Below are 16,947 nucleotides of genomic sequence, written 5' to 3'. Positions count from 1 at the left end.
TCTTGATCCTTCATTTGTGTGGTCACTCTGGAATCGTGACTCCAATTCAAGCTTCGTTTCATACCTCAATCTGTTCAATACCATTTGGTTGATCTAAGCTTACTTGAGCAAGTAACTGTTGGCTGCCCAACACTCCTAGTCCACTGCTAGTCTAGATCTGAACTGGGGCTATAGGCCTTCAGGAATTTCTCTTCAAAATGAGTATCCCAGAGGTCTTGACGCCTTGCTGCGAGTATGGGAAAGGGCAAGAGACTGTCGAACACCTATTAATGTGGTATTTGGCGCCACTATTAGCTCGAGGATGGAAGAGAGCCAAGGTTTGAACGCGAGTTACCCTTTCTTGGGTGACTGCTACTTCAATATAATAGTCGGTTAGTTATTGTTTAACTGTGTAGCTAAGTGACGAATACGACCGGATGGCCGCCTCCAGCTTCATCATCACTAAGCCGGGAAGGTGAGTTCCGGACTGCTAGATGGGAAGGGACTGCTGGGAACGCCCAAGAGCGGATGCCTTGCATGTAAAATAGCGCGGAGGGACCGCTGGCTAAGACCAATAACGTTATATACGGAGTATAGTTAACTATTACTTTTCTCACTTTGCCTTCTTGTGTCTGTAGGAAGCCTTTTGGCTATCTAAAGGCATCCTTTGATGTCACTGACAATGCAATTCAAACTTTGATTGGGCATCTATATGCATCTTTGCCAATTCCATGGCCGGGAGTGATCCTAGGAGTGGTATGCCTGCAGTAAGGCTTTCTTGAGGGTTGACAAGAAACTTCGTCCTCAAAGTATATCCGGCGTTGAATCGAATATATCAATCTAGCCGCCCGGCACTTTTATTTCTGGAGTTGGACGAAGGAGATATGCGGTGCCGAACCGCGCGTCTCCTGCATTCTGATGCAGTGGGCTCAAATAGCAGGGCTTTCTCCAGCCACTCTGAAATGCATCCCCTTCCATATCATCCAGACCCCTGCGATGGCGCAGTCGACTCGCACTCCCGCTGGCTTCATCCTCAGCTCTTCCCCGCATATTCCGTACATTTTGTGAAAACCAGCCTCAACTCCGTCCTGAATTTACCTGGCAATTCACATACCTACGCCAACGCTCAATCACCATCTATGATATGCTTTCGAAATTGACATCAACCGGCTTGGTTTGTACTGACCCCTGGATTGGCGTGAACAAAGTATCCATATCCCCTTTGAAGCGGTTGGACTTCGATGTCGGTAGCAACGGTTACTCCAACGCAAACCCAACGTCACGTACTAGGGAGGTTCGAAGACGACAAATGGCATTGTGAGTTGATCATCCTGTTGTATTACCGGTGTTTTTCTAACAATCTGTTCGACAGGTGCCTGTGACCCTCCTGAGCAAGCGGCCTTTTTCCAGGTATCCAAGGAAACCCCAAACAAGGGGCGTTGGTTCTACACGTGCCATAAGCCACGAGGACAGCAGTGCGGCTTCTTCCTGTGGGAGGACAAGGCGCAAGCTCAGGAGACGCTTGAGCAGAGGTCGGCTCTCAGCAACTTGGGGAGCAGCAGCCATAGCCTTGGAACCGCCAACGTGCCGGTTACAATGAGTGCATGGAGTAAAGTCCAGCCTGGATCTAGGGCCCGCCCCGGCAAGGAAGGGAGCAGTCGCGCCGAGACCCCTCAGTCCGAGGTTGCGTCAACAGTCATCAGCGGGCCACTCCATTCGCCCAGTAGCAGCGTGTTCCCAACACCACGACCGAGGCAGGGGGTCTTTCGTGGTAACCCCCGTATAGTGGACCATTCGTCGAGCTCAGATGACGACAGCGATGCGACGGCGGGCGCGGGTCGCCCATCTAGTCGCATCCAGCACCCGGCTCCGACAACTCACACCTCCAAGAGAAAGCGGCCCGCAATCGAGGGTGTAGGCAGAGGCGGCACTGCGGATCTGTCTGATATCGATCCGGATGACGCCCGGGAACTCGTCGAGCTGGCGGATTGGGGCGAACGACTTCACCAAGCCCAGCAGTCGCAGCGGTCCCAATTCAGCGACAGCCCTATCACCCCAAGCCGGCACGCCACACGCACAGGCCACGGCGGTCTGCTAACTCCTGGGACAGGAAACAGCTTTGTCGCTCCATCGGAGCCAGGAGGCAAACGTTTAAAGAATGCTCAAGGTCTCGCGGCACCTTTCGCCCCGACCCCAACCCGGACTCAGAACTTTATCTTCGCGGATGCAGAAGCTGCCGCGGCGGCGGCGGGAGGAGGACAAGGCGGCTCGTCTTCGCAAGGGCGGCAGCAGCGCCCGCCCGGGGATGACGACGCGGACATTACCAAGGCGGTGTTGGACCTGCTCAAGGCGCAGCCCGTGTCGGCGGCGGCGCGGCAGGCGGTGCGGGAGAGGCTGAACCGGCACGCCCTCATCGTGAGTGGCCTGGAAAGAGGCCGGAACGACGTGCGGGATAAGCTGAAGTCGAGCAAACTCAAGATTGCCGAGCTGCAGGTACAGTAATTTTCGTTGTTTGTGTGCTGTTTGTAACCCATTATGGCTGTCCCTGGAGTGGGGCGGCTTCCGACACTTGAAACCATCTTAATGCTTCCCTGAATAGGAATTCATACCTGACATTGTTGGTTTAGGCGCGTGTGGTCGAGCTCGAGCGCGAGAGGCAAATGAGAAGGGCGGTGCTGAGGAACGATTTGGAGGCGTTGTCCGAGGAGGTGGAAGACTAAGCTGCGGAATTCATCGAGCTGTTGTCTGGTGTCTTTCGTGCGTCAGCGATTCACAGGGGAGGGAGTACGACCTTGGTATACCTTTGGATTGTGAGCATATCCTTTTGTCAATTTCTTCGCAGGAACGGTGTCCTGTGTCATGATGATATTCATCTCTTTTTTTCTTTCCCTTGTTATGTAGCGTTCCAAGGTGCAATGGGAAGAGCCTTGTCCAAGATGAGCGGCCTTGGCACGCTCTTCTGCAGTTGTTCCCCCGCCGCTCTGTTGACTTCTCTCCTAAATAGGAAAGCGCTTGGGCTTGTGATTGGCCGAAGCTTGACGCGGACAGGCGCGAAAGCTGGCACACGACGTGGGTCTTTTTTAGATACAGTGGAGGCGCCTTATATATGGATATCCCCTCGACTCCCAAACCCGACTCCGCGAGACGTCCTGTCCTTGTTCCGACCCGGCCGTTTTCCTCTATCCATGACAGTTGTGCGTATGGCATGATAGCTGACAGGCTCACCCTTTACTTTTACTTTCGTCTCTTCTCTCCCCTCTGTGTTTCATTGGCACCCGTCATGCAATTGACGCGGCGACGCGTATAATTGTCCAGGTGTCCCGCCTTTGCAACTTGTCTTGCTCTGTCCTCGACCAAGTGCGTCAGACATACCTTGATGAATCCGCCGCCGTCCACCATGGACTCCAATGCCGTGCCTTCCTCGTCATCGTCCTCATCCTCTCCGCCCTGTCCTCCAACGACATCCTCCAGCGTCTCGGCCACTGTTCCGCCACCTGCAGGTCCTGCGCAACTTCCACGAGCCAGCCTGGAGTCGGCGTCACCATCTGTCGGCAGGGAACGCCACCCCAAGGGCAAGAGGAATCGGACCAAGTACGTTTCTTGACCACGAATTCTTCCTACCAATGCCTCCTCTAGTGTTGACACGATTCTCCAGGCTAGAAGACAAGGAGATCCTCGAGAGGGCCTACAATGAGAACCCGAAGCCCGACAAGGAAGCGCGCCTTGAGATCGTAAAGCGCGTCTCTCTGAGTGAGAAGGCGGTTCAGGTAAGTACCACCGTCTGCCCAGGTGAACCCGCGGCTAATGGCCTGCCCAGATATGGTTCCAGAACCGCCGCCAGAACGACCGCCGGAGATCACGTCTATTGTCGCCCCAGGTTATCGAATCCGTCACGCAGGGCCGCGTCAGGATCTTGTCAACCGACTACAACGCACAGTTCGAATTGGAACCCACTTTCACGCCCAGCCAGACCTTGTCCCAGCCTGAGCAAAGCACGGATTCCTCTGTCCATTCTGACCCTGCCAGCGCACACTCAGATGCGGAGCCGGGGGCCTCGCAAGACGTACCAGTGGCTAAGGCCCCGATAATCTTGGAGGGAAGAGGAATGCCTCCCCTGGAGAAGATCTCGGGGCCTACACAACTCGAACGTCCCAGCGAGCCAAGGCCGATCCTGTCTCGGTCCTTTTCAGGTCCAACTGGCTACCTGGCCAACCGACGGAATGCCGCCGGTTTTTCGACCTCGTTTCCTAATCCTTGCTCCGGTGATTCTTCCAGGTCCGTTCGTCTGGCCCTTTACGCAAGCTGGCACTTACCATGTGTATGTAGATTCGAGCCGTTCCCATCCACCTGCCCGCCCGACATGCATTTTGGCGCAGGTTCTGCCGGCCCCATTCAACCCCCGAGCTCCCAGCCGTCCCACTACCGTCTGGCGTTGTCTCTGGATGGCAAGGCTGAGCTTATCGACCCAATGATCTCACCACAACGCCCAAGAAACCCCCCTGCATCGGTGGATCCTTTCTTAAGGCCAGACTCCCGCAGACAGACCGAGTCCTCCCGCTCATCCCTCTCCGAGTTTACTCGCACTTTGTCTGCAGCTAGGATCGGCCTGCCGCCTCGTTTGACTCGCGGCCGGTCACTCGACGTCCAAGCCTGGGAAGACTGCTGCGATCCGGGCAACCGGGAGGACGCGTTGATTATGCAAGCCAAGCATGAGAGCAGCGGCTCGGCCATCGCAGCTATTCACCTCGCCAGATCAACAAGCTCGATCAGCAGCGGCAGCCCTCTCGACCAGAGCAGCAGCGGCGGGAAGCGCGGTGCTCCCATGGGCAGGGCGGCCACCCGTCCGGGTATGACCAAGCGGGCGAAGTTAGCAAGGTCGTCGAGCAGCTGGGGACGAATCGAGACGGTCTTCACACCCACCCAGAAGCATAACATGCAGCGCATGGCTCCCAATCTGCACCTCGACAAGCACAAGCCCAACAACGCCACGCTGGCCGGCCTGTCTGGCAACGACTCAGACAAGGAGAACTGGAGCCCGGACGAGAACGGCAACCCCCGCCGCCCATTCTCCAGCACTTTCACATCATCAGGCCGGCGCCTGCTGCCCTCCGGGGCGCCGTCATCTAAGTACGACCGCCGAAACCCGCGCCGTACGCTCCCGCAGGAACCGCGCGGCAGCTTGTTCTCTCTTAACCGCGCCGCCACCAGCCCGGCATTTTCTCGCGCCCGGTACCACTACCAACGGGACAAAGCACGTGCCGAATCTCCGCTGGAGATCTATGAAGATGCCGGCGACGACGGGGACGGCACCGTTGCACCGGACCCGGACAATCCTGTAGCGGAGGCAGATGACGACGAGATCCAGCGCTTCATGCGCGGCGGCCAAGTCAGCCCCAGCAAGAAGAACGATGTCGACGCTGCGACGGGCTTGCTTGCGCTCAAACGGTCCAGCTGGGTGCGGTGATTTGTGGATCATGGCATTGCGGCTATCTGTCTTTTGATATATGAAGGGTTTTGTAGGGTGAGCATATATATGCGCGAAGGACTATCTAATGATGCAAGGAGTGTATGGGCTGTTAGTCTGAAAACGTATATAAGGGGGATCTTGGGCTCAGGGGGAACAGCTGTCGCGAGCATATGAGATGGGCAAAGTTGGCCCAGTTAGCTCTCGGGTAAGAAGGAAGTGCAGGAAAAGCCGGACGGTAGAATATAATGGAGCTGGGGTAGGGCCTCCCTGCGCAATGTTGGGACTGTGGTCGTTGATGGCCTTTGTCGGATAAGCTGTTTAGGGTAGGAGCATCTTCGTTGTGGCGGGTGTGGCTGTCGTTTCGCTATTTCCCATCCAACAAGCGAAGGAATGGATGGATGGTGTCCATACAACTGTCTGACTGGTTTCACTGTAAGGGGCTCTGAAGATGTGTTGGTTAGCTGGGTGGTCGCCGTGAGACATGGGTTCAGTAAGGTAGTTGGCATGCGGCACCTCCATTGAGCAAATGTTTGGCGTGGCGCCAGCTAGAGCACCTTGCGCGACGCTCTGGTCCGAGACCCGGCCATAGAACACACATGGGTACGGTGGCCAGCCAACTTCCTACTATACAGCATGTGATGTGGTTCGATCCGGTCTGATCTCATTCGATCTGCGGGCGGGGCAGCCGAAGGGCGCTTAGCTGTATTGAACCCCAACTCGTCCATGACATCAAAGCAATCTACTTGTCCAGGACGTCAACAGCTCACGCCATCGATCGAATGTCAGGCAGATAATATATAGGATCACGAGTATGTAGATTACGCACCTCCAATACCCATCATCCCAATCGTTCGAGCAACCCAAACTCTTAGAACGCCGCCAACAAAAAAACGATGAAAGGCCGAGCATTTCCGGCCGGCACCCGCCGTGCCATGGCCAGGGCTCCGAGGCCGCTTTGCACACTCCATGTTCCACGCTCGCTTTCTAACAGCAGTGCTTCGCAACCAAGCTCAACGATTTACCAAACAAGCCAACAGCTTACTCTGATCCAAGGCCCCCACATGACAGATTAAAGAAGAGACTCAAAGCCCTAACATGCTCATCTGCCTCCTAAGCGGACTCGCAGCGGTGCTGCTCTCTTCGCTGGCATAGCACGCCGAGTCGGTATCGATATCCCACCCGTCATCGTCCTCGCTGCCCTCCGACGACGCCGCCTCGCCATTATTAATGTTCCCGCCGGCCTTGAACGCTTTTTGGGTCGCGGCGCGCACGTTCCACCTCAGCGTCCTCGACACGCTGTCGAACCACTCCGTGTCGGTCCGCACGACGGTGGGGAACGGGTACTGCGAGGCCGTGATGGTGACGTGGTCGCCTTGCTTGAGCTCGATGCGGCCCTTGCCGTCAAAGGCGCAGTAGGCGGTCGCGCGGCTGTTGCGAGGGACCGAGACGCGCAGAAGCATCGTGTCGGAGAGGACCATGGGGCGGAAGGACAGGGTGTGCGGGCAGATTGGCGTGAGGAGGATGGCGGGGATGTCGGGGTGGACGAGCGAGCCGCCCGCGGAGAGGGAGTAGGCTGTTGATCCTGCGGCCGTCGGAGTCAATACGCGAAAAGAATATGGGGAGGAGAAAGGCATGAGGAGTGAGAGCTTACCAGTCGGGGTCGAAAAAATGCAGCCGTCCGCCTGAACCACAGTCAACAGCTCGTTGTCGCCGTACAGCTCGAGATTGGAGACGTAGGGCGACGGCCCGCGGTCGATGACGAGCTCGTTCAGCACCTCGAATTGCTCGCCCTCCTCCATCTCGTGGCCCATGGGCCCGTCGCGGTATACCGTGCAAGTGAAGCGCATCCGGAGGTTAACACGCATCCCGTCCTCGCCCATGACGCGGTTGAGGTGATCCTTGTACCGCTCAAACTCGAAGCTGGTCAGGAACCCGAGACTGCCCAGGCTGAATGAGAGCACGGGCGGCACAATGCGCTGGAAGAGCCACGACGTGAAGAGCACGGTGCCGTCGCCGCCGAGAGTAAGAACCAGGTCAAATTTCTCGGGCTGACTCCAGCACAGGTCCGGTGTCCAATACTTGAGCATCTCGTGAAATCGCGGGTCTTGGTCGGTTATCCCCCGAGCATTGAAACGCTTCGAATGCCTCAGCTTTGCGTCGACGTACACGTTGACGCCAATGTCGGACCCATAGCGCGGGGTCTGGAGGAGAAACAGGGCCAGCTCGCGAGTGAGCAGAACTAGTTGGTTGTCGCGTGCCTTGGTCACGATCATGACGTTCTTGACGGCGCGCTTGATGGGCCGGCGCTGGAGCTGCTTCGATACTTCGCGCACGCCGGTGGCTGTTTGCACCAAGCGCGAATGCGACATCCATTCGTCGTTCTTGATCTCCTCAAGCACCTTGTCGATGTCGACGGCGTCATCGAAGCGGTTGTGGTAAAAGCAAGGCGACTGCAGCGAGGGGAAAGCAGCGGTCGGGGTGGCGGTGACGTTGGAACGGGAATTCTGTGCCTGGGCGAGGCCATTGAGGGCGTCACAGAGCTGTTGCGAAGAAGAGGACGCGGGCCGCGTGTCGGCGCCCATCTGGGCGCTGTGTGCGGAGAGCATGCTGCTTAGCGAGAGGGCCTGCGGTTTGTTGTTGCGTGCTACCGAGGCCAGTGCCTTCATAATCGTCTGTCGCGGGACAGACTCGACCGAGAGCGCGCTCCTGCGGTGGCCGCGGGCGGGAGCAGGACAGGTTGGAAGGGAGTGGTTGAGGTGATGCGACAAGTCGTGGCCTGGCGAAGCAGAGGAGCCTATTGCAGGCAGAGTGGATTGCGGCTCGGCGACAAGGTCATGATTCCGGGTTTTTGTTGTTGAGGACGCGGGTGTCGCGGTGGGCGTTGTCGCAGTCGAGTGGTCGTCCCCGTTGTCCGGAGGCGACAGGGTCAAGGCGAGGGCGGCATTGGGAGCCGGAGTTTGCGAGGAGTCGGAGTTGACGGATGATGAGGGCTTATTAACTCCCTCTGGCTCGTGGCCCTCCTGCCGCAGTGGAAGCGGGAGCTCGGCGGGGAGACCAAGGACTGGGTGAATTGAACCAGGCATGGTCAGATGGGGTGTGGGGTGCTATTCTCGGCTCCGCTCTCAGGTAATCCGCAATCTAGCAGTCGAGCGCAGCAGGGCTTGGTTAGAGCCCCTGTAGTTGGAAAGTAGGGGACCAGGGTTAGCGTCCCGCGGAGTAATCACCCGTACGGATGTTCGTGTGTCTCCGATGCGCTTTGTGCGTTTGCCGTCCGTTGGATGCCAGGGAAAGTTCTGGTAGGTAGGCAGGGCAACCTGCAGAGTCGGATCTCACGGAAAATCGTACTGTAGGTGCGGAAGACAGTGGGGGAGTGCAGCCTGTGTAACCCTCAAAAGCCTTGCAAAGAAACGGAGATAATGCACGAGGCGACCCGATGCGCTGTTTCGTCGACGTCAGTGTATGCCAGTGAAAGTTGAGGCTGGGTCCCTGATCTGTTGACTGCCCTGACTTGGGCCGAGCTTACACAGGCCGAGGGAACACCACTGGGCGTTTTCCTACTGTGGTACGGACATGCTCTGTGCAATGCATGGGAGGCCGAGAGTGTCAGAGGCCTTGGCCTCTTAGGAATGGCCGGTCTGGAACATTTGACAAAGGGAACATTGGAAAACGGGGCCACTGGGCCGTTCCATGGCTCGGCCAGCCCTTTTAGGGGTCTTTTAGGTCTAATGTAACTTGGTCTCCAAGGGACAGCGAGAGAAAAGAACGTCGAGAAAGCGCTCACCTCGGTGTGGCCAACAAAAATCGAGGCTCGACCGACAAACTGCTTGTCATGCGCGGTGTAATGCTCCCCAATACCCCGTACAGTGACCGGAACTGATGCGCAGTTTTGGGGACTCGATGCCAAAACGGGAGCGGAAATATTGGATGTTATGGCTCTTGTGGGTGGCGGGGTAGTGGGGCCAAACTGGAACAAGTGCCCGCTGATGGCGGGGCAGTCTCCGGCCGGCTACGCAATGGGTTCTTTGTGGCGTTTGGCCGTGTAAGTCCCCCGATTGGCGGTGTGGGGATGCAGGATTGTGATTCAAGATGCAGCTCGACCTTCACGTGGATGCACCACTCTGGTCTGTGATGGCAAGTTCTCGAATAGCACAAGGTATGCCGGATCTAGAATGCCGAGGTAAGGTGTGAGGGTTCGCAACGCACAGCGATGCGGAGGCGGTCCAATACTGCTCGAAGCGATGTTGATAGGGATTGGCCACAAGTGAGTGGGTGGGAAGATGCAAGATGACCCTGTCGAGACGGAGTGCAGGCTGAATTACCGGATTAAAAAGGAATATACTGAAGAGTTGACAAACAATGATCGAAGGCAACGAGGGTGAACTGCCAGAGCTCGGCTTCCAGACGTGCTCCCGGAGCTGAAGAAGGAAAACGTGAACAGCAAAGGAATGGTAGGCTGGGTCATCAAGACGAGGCCAAAGACCAGCCAGAATCATGGAACGCATTCTGGCGGTTTAATACCCATCTCATGTGCAGCAACGATGCAGCCCGGGTCATGACAGGGGATGAGGAGCTCGGGGAAGGTAACAGCGTACGGAGTACTGGGTAGTCAGAGCTTGCCGCAAGGGTGCTGTCCAGGATATCTAAGCCTGTACATGTATGTACTGTACATCGCCCGAGGTACCTTAGTGACATGGGGCCCGTCTCTCTCCGTATCCCCGTTCCAGTCTCTTGGTCTAGCGTACTGGCTCATGCATGCAGTGTATGCAGCGAGGCATCTGCAGCGTGGCTCGACAGACGGTAGAAAACAAGTACGGAGGTACTCAACGTCCTGTGCTCTTGTCGTCGTCGCAATTCTCTTCACCTCCCCAGTCTGCCTTATACTCCACGTAGTAAGGGGCCAGGTAGCATTTACGACCTCTCGCTGGAGCGGATGTGGCAGGCTCGCCAGTCTCACCTTGTCTCCTCGAGGCTGGGGTCTGGAGGCGAGCTGCCGGGGCTAGCAGCCAACGGTAAGCAACCCCTGGAAGCAAGCCGGGAAGCTCCGCGAATCTGCCGCTCAGGGCAGCCGCTGGGGATCGATCTGCAACGTCGCATTGGGCCGCGAAAGCAGCCGCATAAACGCCCGGTCTGTTCACCGTGATTTAGCGATGCTGAAGACGTTTGTAAGCTCCGAGACGTGGGATTATTTGCAGCTTCCTCGCCCCTAGACACGATGCACTTGGTGTAGGGTACCACCGTAGGCCCCGGCGCAGGTCAACCCGGGACCGAAGCTCTGGGGCCCTCGAACGTCGAGGAACTCGAAACCTTACTCGTGAAACGGAAAGCGGTTTTTTTTTCAGTATTTGTCTCTGCAAGGCTGCGCAGCTACCGCATTGGCAGCCCCAACAAGCGCCCCCAAACTTGTGGTGGGGGGGGGGGGGGGGCGCGGGATTTCGCGGTCAAAGACATGCGAAGTTTGGACTCCAACCTGTGAGAAGTGAGCGTCCGCCAGGCTGTCGTGAGAAGAGTGTCACAGACACTGTAACGTTATGTGGTTTTATTAGGATCCGAGTTGAGATGAAACAAGGCCTCGGCGCGCTGATGGGGCAATCCCAAACACAGCCAAGCAGGCGGCCCACTAGTGTCTGAGGAGGCGACAATCTGCTTCCATCACCGCACCAAAGTCCCACAGGCAAAAAATGCAAAGTCGCCAAAGCGCCAGTAAGAGGCATTGATTGTTTTGTTCCTTTGGTGCATCTTCGAACTCCCTGGTTACCGTGGCTGACTGCCGAAATTCACTTCGCAGTTGCGGCGCCGCGAGTAGCATGGCGGTCTGCTGGCCTGGAGCGACATACCCATGCTTGCTCCAACGTGGGCAGTCGCCGTGGTTGTTTCGACGACTCCGCAGTCGTGATGCGGGCGGTCCTTCGAACGCCCTCTGCTTCGGAGTGGCGCCACCCAGCTTTCTGTGACGCACCGATCTCGAGCCGAAGCTCAACTGGGGGTTCTAATTCTTGGAATCAAGGTGGATCGGCTCATCGCGCTTGGTGCTTCACTTCCAGTGGAGGTCGGCAGCCACTTTGAACCCCATTGTTGACCGAAGGAACTGCCGCATATCTGGGCCACCGGTACTTTCGTCGTCAAGCAGCATCGCCATTCCTTCTTTTGCCTGTGGTGGAGAGCGGCAGCAAATTCCCCTGGCGGTCTCATACACATTGTCCCACTCCTTGACCGTAAAGTCGCCCTCGCTCTCTGCCAAGAGTAACTCGTCATGCGACGTGAAGGCCAGCACATGGACTGACTGGGCCTTTTCGATGTCTCTCGGGTGTGGATCTACCACGGTCTGCTTGGCACCATCTTGATGCATGATCGCTACAGCAGTGGCTGTTGCGGTTGCCCTCATCGGCACAGCCGCAGAGAGAAGCGCGAGGACGGCAGTCTGCATCAGCGCCGGCATAATGGCAAAGTTCTATACGAGGAATCAGCCGACTAAGTCTTGTTCGGTCAACAGGTCTCTCCCACTCACCAGGCTCGCCTGAACGAGCTTGGTATTCACATAGTCGTTCTCTGGCGAATCCTCAACCTGGAGGACAATCTGGATGAGAGAGCGGGGAAAGTTTTTGACAAGGATGATCTGAGCGAGCGAGGACTGCAGAATCGACTCGAGGTGCCGTTCCCGGGTCCCTAAATAACCGAATCACAAGTGAGAACCCCGTCTTATGCTGAGGAGTCGCGGGACCTCCCACCTCCAACCCCTGCTGCTGGTCGTACGATGACATCGATGTGTGCCTCATACGCATGCTCATCCCTCCGTTGGGCTTCGATTGGACCGTTGACTGAGGCCGTCACTGTGTATCCAGCGTGAGAATATCTTGCAGATCCGTCCGCGCGTGGAAGAACGCCGAGAGCGGCCTCCGGTAATGTTGTTGCTGTCATGTTGAGATGTTGTTTCGGAGACTCATGTGTTCGCAAAATGGCTTGATGAAGTTGTCTGAGAGTTTGAGAAGCGCACCTCAGCCGTTGGATCGAATTTGCAGCGATTTTCCGGGCTGATCTGCAGGCGGCTAGCCCCGCATTTTAGCGGCTCCAGACAAACGAGCAGCCCCGGTACTTGCAAGGATCCTGCGTCAGCCAAGAACCTTCAGGCATCGATCAACTTCACTTTCCTATTTGAACTCGGTAACCTGCAATGCCAACTGGAGAACTCCCTCGTGCTCAGTATCGCACCCGACTAGAAGAAACACATAAAGCTATGACCGCGACATCAAACACAGTTCCTAACGAGGCGACCAAGGCCGCTGGCCCAGCCCAAGCCTCGCCTGAGCAAGACCGTGGGGTACCCAACCTCAAGGACCGCATCCCGAAACTGGAGCCACGGCGGAGAAAGGCCGAGCCTGCGAATCCGATGCCCGTCCCGGAGACACCGGCAGCACCGCCGCGCCCAGATCCAGCAACTGTCACCTTCACCACGCCGACCAGGAGGATACTCTCACCCAAGGACCACCAACTGTTCCTCGCTTCCCCAACCTACACCCTCATTCTCTCCTTCATCTTCGGCCTTTCGGAATCCGTCGTCGACAAGCCCATCTCCGCCGTTAAAGATTCCGATCTGTCCCCAACCGTCATATCCATTCTCTCCATCCTGGACGAAGCCGAGTCACTCTGCCGAGACTCCCCTCCAGACGACCAAGGCGGTTCCCGCTTCGGCAACAAAGCCTTCCGCGTCTTTCTCGACAAGGTCAAGCACCGGTCCCCTTCATGGCACGCCACCCTGCTCAATATCTCCAACGCGGCCGCGGCAGCCGAGTTCTCCACCTACCTCCACCAATCCTTCGGCAACCGCACCCGCATCGACTACGGCTCGGGCCACGAGCTCAACTTCTTCATGTGGCTGCTCTGCCTATACCAGCTCTCCCTCCTGCAACGGTCCGACTTCCCCGCCCTGGCCCTGCGCGTCTTTGCTCGCTACCTGGACCTCATGCGCCGGGTGCAAAGCACGTACTATCTCGAGCCGGCGGGCTCGCACGGCGTGTGGGGGCTAGACGACTACCAGTTCCTGCCGTTCCTCTTCGGCGCCAGCCAGCTGGTGCACCACCCCTTCATCACGCCGCGCGCCGTGCACCAGGAGCTGACGCTCGAGGAGTTTGGCGGCGAGTTCCTGTACCTAGGCCAGGTGGCTTTCGTCAACAGCACCAAGACGGTCAAGGGCCTGAGGTGGCACAGCCCCATGCTGGACGACATCAGCAGCGCCAAGAACTGGGCCAAAATCGAGGGCGGCATGAGGCGCATGTTCGTGAGCGAGGTGCTGGGCAAGCTGCCCGTGATGCAGCATTTCTTGTTTGGCGCGCTGATTCCCGCCGCGGAGGGGATGAGCGAGCCAGCGGAGAGGGGTGTGAAAGATGAGGAGGAGGAGGAAGAGGGCGGGGAGGTGGAGGTGTATGATGACAAGGACGGGGTGAGGCACATACATCAGCAGGTCGGATGGGGAGATTGTTGTGGGATCAAGGTGCCGAGCAGTATTGCTGCGGCCGAGGAAATGAAGAAGAGGGGGGCTGTGGAGCAGTTGAGGAGGATACCGTTTGACTGAGGGAAGAATTATAGATTGGAGAGCAACATATATCAGCTTAATGAAAGAAGCTCAATCAATGCACTGGATGGCACCATAAACGCTGTGTGAATACTCGCTTGACTCGAAGCCCTCGCTACACTTCACATGGACTGTCTGGGCTTGAAGAACCATCAAAGCCAACGGAAGCACGCGGAACCCTAAGGCAGAAGCAATATATGCACATAGGCTCTCCGCATCCAGTCCGAACTAATGCAGTACACCGTCCTATTGCCGCTTAACGAAGGAGTCAAGAACAGCCATCAAAACTCACATTGACCCCTCACACCCAGGCTCCCAGATAAAGATACAATGTGTGGCCAGTCCGCCACAGCTTCCTCAAAGAATACCGATGGAGAAGGGTATCAGAACGACAGATTCTCCACTGAACGCCTGCCAATGATGACGACCATGCCACAAAATGCCGGATGAACAAACAGGAACAGAAAAACTGAAAGACAAAACCCAAACGCCAATATGTGAAGCCATGATGACGACCGGCACGCGAGTAGTATAGTGCCATGCTCTTCGTGCCGAGACTGGCTCATGGCATAGACAATACGCCGCCTTCGCCGTGCTCGTCGTGTACCTCGCGTCCCCCGCTCATGCCGCAACGGAAACCATGGGCATATTCTAATCCTCCCAAATCGTCTCCAAGTCCAGATCCTGCCGCCTCTCGGCACCACACACGCTCCACCGCTTCCTTTTGTCGCGCGAGCCGAAACCGCTCAGAGTCCGGCCACGAGCGGGCACATCCACGCTGCTCCTACCCTTGGCGTCTCCGCCCTCGGCAGCGTCCGCGGCCGCCTTCAGTTGTGCAATCCGCTCGGCCTCCAGGGCGGCCTCTTCGGCGTCGGGCGAGTCGGGAATGGTCTCGAGGCTGGAGATGCTGGGGCTCCTGGATCGGGCAGAGGTCGGGGTCGAGGGCACCGAGGAGGAGGACAGGTATGCGGCCGGGTGGCCATAGGCGCCGGACGAGAAAGAATCGTAAGGTCGGTATGACGGCGAGGTAGCAGCAGTCGAAGAGGGCGTGGTCGGAGGGGCTGCTCCGGAGCTCGTACTACTGGCGTGTGCAATCTGGTAGAGCGGGGAAGACGGCCGTCGCAATTTCGGCATCGTCGTGCTGGTTTGCGCAGGGACCATAGCTCGGTTAGGCGAGGTGTTCCTCTCTGGCAACTTTCGCTCGTGGTCGAGGACGGAAACTCGGGTTGGCGAGGAAGGGAAGGCTTCGTCGACGGGCTTGCGCGGCAGACGGATCCGGCCGGGAGACCCAGAGGGGCTTTGGGGTCGAATGTGGGGAGAGTATAGAAGATGGCCGGTAGTACTCGTGCCCGGCATAGACTGGGTGCGCGTCATTGGCGGCGCCAAGCTTGCTGCTGACCGCGATCTGGCGTGGTTGCTAGACAACGGCGAAGATGCGCGGGGCCGGTAGGGGAGCGTAAGCGGCATCCAAGACGGCGAGATGGGAGACGACGGGGATGGATCAGTAGATCGACGGATGGTAGGTGGTTTCCTTAGGAAGTCCGACTCAGAAGAACCGAGCGTCGCTGTCGCCGAGAGTCTCAGGCTCGGGAGGGGTGAAGGCCGGAACTCCTCCATTCTCTCCGTTTCGGGAACCGGCTCCATGGCGGCCGAGATATGAGATGTGCTCGGGAAGCCGGGTCTGGGACGGTGAAAAAGGGTGCATATGGGCTCGACGGCGGTTCGGTTTGAGATGACGAGAGAGAAACAGCAGTCGGGAACTTGGGAGCAGAGCTGGGTATAGGTGGGCAACTGCCGCAAGAATAAATTCCCGTTCGCAGCTCGGGCCAACGTCGTCTCTCCGGAGTGGGCGGCTTCGCGGAACCGGGTTCGGCTTGGTTCCAAAGCCCACGTGGTGGAATCGCAATACGCCAACCGGCCGCTTAGGTTGGCGCCGAGCTCATGACCGACGGGAAAAGCTAGAGAAAACTTCTCTGCGGGCAGTGGCTGGATTGAACAGGAATACGGATATGGTGAGTCGAGGCCTGGCAGCAGCAGGCAGGCAGCGATCCTGCCATATGACCAGATGATGGATCCTGCCAGTGGAAGAGAGCCGAAGTTTGGCTGGCTGTCAAGGGCGCAAGGCGCGGTCCCGGAATGCAGACAGGGATCGAGGCGGGGTCTTTACCCGGGAAAAGGGCGCCAATCGCAAGCGGTTGACAGTGATGAAGCCCGCAGAGACGGGGCTCGTTTCTGGGCCTGGGGGTCAAGCGCGCTGGTTGACGACGCTAATCACGCGCCTTTGCGTTTTGCGTTTTGCATGCGAATCCGGCAATGACGGGAAACACCCACTGAACCACCAGACCACCAACGATGGCCTGGGTTGGAGGTATTTACCCTCTAAGTATTCCAAGCACATTGGAACGGCACACTTTGTGCGTGCGAGCAAATTTGCCAGCAATTACTGTACCTATGGATTGACAAGGCCTCGACCGAGCCCAGGGGCAACTGGGACCGGGGAGTCACCCGAAACGCCATGCTGTGGAACAAAGTTCAACAAACGCCCCTTTATAAAGACTTAACTAAATGCCTCTCTTCGGGCAGTCCGATCCTCGGGTCACGATCGTCCGTCTCCCCAGAATTGAGGAGTCCCTTCGCCATTGGGCCGTCAAATCACACTTTCAAATGGCTTGTTCAAGCCACGCGGAAAAGGCGCAAGGGATCCCGCAAGATACTAACTACTTGGCAGCAAGACTGCTTCATCTGATCGTTTGCGACTCAGCTCAACGACTCAGTTTGCCCTGTGGTTTCACTGCAAGTTCTGTTTGCATACAGCCACCAAGGTCTCGACTTACACAGGACAGCAGCTCCAACCTTGGCGGGTAGTCGGACCAGCGATTTCGAAGCCCCAACGAGTACGTGATGTATGGAGTACCTCATTGTAGTTTAACACTGA

At 57.3% G+C, this 16,947-nt stretch overlaps 8 protein-coding genes across 8 annotated transcripts; 4 read left to right on the top strand and 4 right to left on the bottom strand.

The window, feature by feature from the left end:
* The first annotated feature begins 872 nt into the window (after positions 1–872).
* N657DRAFT_639900 (uncharacterized protein) lies at positions 873–2,760 on the top strand. Its single transcript, XM_062791864.1, has 3 exons — positions 873–1,296; positions 1,352–2,472; positions 2,607–2,760. Exons 1-3 carry the CDS (start codon positions 1,221–1,223, stop codon positions 2,697–2,699), a joined length of 1,290 nt encoding a protein of 429 aa, XP_062653080.1. The 5' UTR covers positions 873–1,220; the 3' UTR covers positions 2,700–2,760.
* On the bottom strand, positions 2,658–3,574 carry N657DRAFT_66978 (uncharacterized protein). Its single transcript, XM_062795502.1, has one exon. The coding sequence runs from the start codon at positions 3,184–3,186 to the stop codon at positions 2,710–2,712; it is 477 nt and encodes a 158-aa protein (XP_062653079.1). The 5' UTR covers positions 3,187–3,574; the 3' UTR covers positions 2,658–2,709.
* Positions 3,113–5,434, top strand: N657DRAFT_587133 (uncharacterized protein; the record flags this gene model as incomplete). The annotated part of the gene is made up of 4 exons (XM_062789813.1): positions 3,113–3,570; positions 3,635–3,746; positions 3,797–4,048; positions 4,100–5,434. Coding segments are annotated over exons 1-4 (1,914 nt in total), but the record flags the coding sequence as incomplete, so codon positions are not given.
* Positions 5,435–6,528: 1,094 nt separating this feature from the next.
* Positions 6,529–8,529, bottom strand: N657DRAFT_562708 (ATP-NAD kinase; the record flags this gene model as incomplete). The annotated part of the gene is made up of 2 exons (XM_062788159.1): positions 6,529–7,028; positions 7,098–8,529. 2 exons carry the CDS (start codon positions 8,527–8,529, stop codon positions 6,529–6,531), a joined length of 1,932 nt encoding a protein of 643 aa, XP_062653077.1.
* Positions 8,530–9,993: 1,464 nt separating this feature from the next.
* On the top strand, positions 9,994–10,833 carry N657DRAFT_639897 (uncharacterized protein). The gene has a single exon (XM_062791863.1). The coding sequence runs from the start codon at positions 10,377–10,379 to the stop codon at positions 10,584–10,586; it is 210 nt and encodes a 69-aa protein (XP_062653076.1). The 5' UTR covers positions 9,994–10,376; the 3' UTR covers positions 10,587–10,833.
* Positions 10,834–11,477: 644 nt separating this feature from the next.
* On the bottom strand, positions 11,478–12,361 carry N657DRAFT_562122 (uncharacterized protein; the record flags this gene model as incomplete). Its single annotated transcript, XM_062788113.1, has 3 exons — positions 11,478–11,894; positions 11,952–12,109; positions 12,172–12,361. 3 exons carry the CDS (start codon positions 12,359–12,361, stop codon positions 11,478–11,480), a joined length of 765 nt encoding a protein of 254 aa, XP_062653075.1.
* A 316-nt stretch (positions 12,362–12,677) lies between these two features.
* N657DRAFT_560658 (Phosphotyrosyl phosphatase activator) lies at positions 12,678–14,012 on the top strand (the record flags this gene model as incomplete). Its single annotated transcript, XM_062787990.1, has 1 exon — positions 12,678–14,012. The coding sequence occupies one exon, from the start codon at positions 12,678–12,680 to the stop codon at positions 14,010–14,012; it is 1,335 nt and encodes a 444-aa protein (XP_062653074.1).
* Positions 14,013–14,663: 651 nt separating this feature from the next.
* Positions 14,664–15,656, bottom strand: N657DRAFT_561690 (uncharacterized protein; the record flags this gene model as incomplete). The annotated part of the gene is made up of 1 exon (XM_062788072.1): positions 14,664–15,656. The coding sequence occupies one exon, from the start codon at positions 15,654–15,656 to the stop codon at positions 14,664–14,666; it is 993 nt and encodes a 330-aa protein (XP_062653073.1).
* Between the last annotated feature and the right edge of the window lie 1,291 nt (positions 15,657–16,947).

This window comes from Parathielavia appendiculata (assembly GCF_033297405.1).
Source record: "Parathielavia appendiculata strain CBS 731.68 unplaced genomic scaffold N657scaffold_1, whole genome shotgun sequence".
NCBI classification, from domain to species: Eukaryota; Fungi; Ascomycota; class Sordariomycetes; order Sordariales; family Chaetomiaceae; genus Parathielavia; species Parathielavia appendiculata.
This window is presented reverse-complemented; position numbering and strand designations above follow the sequence as displayed.

What these genes read in the sequence shown, in the direction of transcription:
- N657DRAFT_639900 (XM_062791864.1), top strand. Translation starts at nt 1,221, where the DNA reads ATGTCGGTAGCAACGGTTACTCCAACGCAAACCCAACGTCACGTACTA. An exon ending in CGAAGACGACAAATGGCATT is followed by an intron (nt 1,297 to 1,351) that starts GTGAGTTGATCA and finishes TCTGTTCGACAG; the next exon opens with GTGCCTGTGACCCTCCTGAG. An exon ending in TCAAGATTGCCGAGCTGCAG is followed by an intron (nt 2,473 to 2,606) that starts GTACAGTAATTT and finishes TTGTTGGTTTAG; the next exon opens with GCGCGTGTGGTCGAGCTCGA.
- N657DRAFT_66978 (XM_062795502.1), bottom strand. Translation starts at nt 3,186, where the DNA reads ATGCCATACGCACAACTGTCATGGATAGAGGAAAACGGCCGGGTCGGA.
- N657DRAFT_639897 (XM_062791863.1), top strand. Translation starts at nt 10,377, where the DNA reads ATGTGGCAGGCTCGCCAGTCTCACCTTGTCTCCTCGAGGCTGGGGTCT.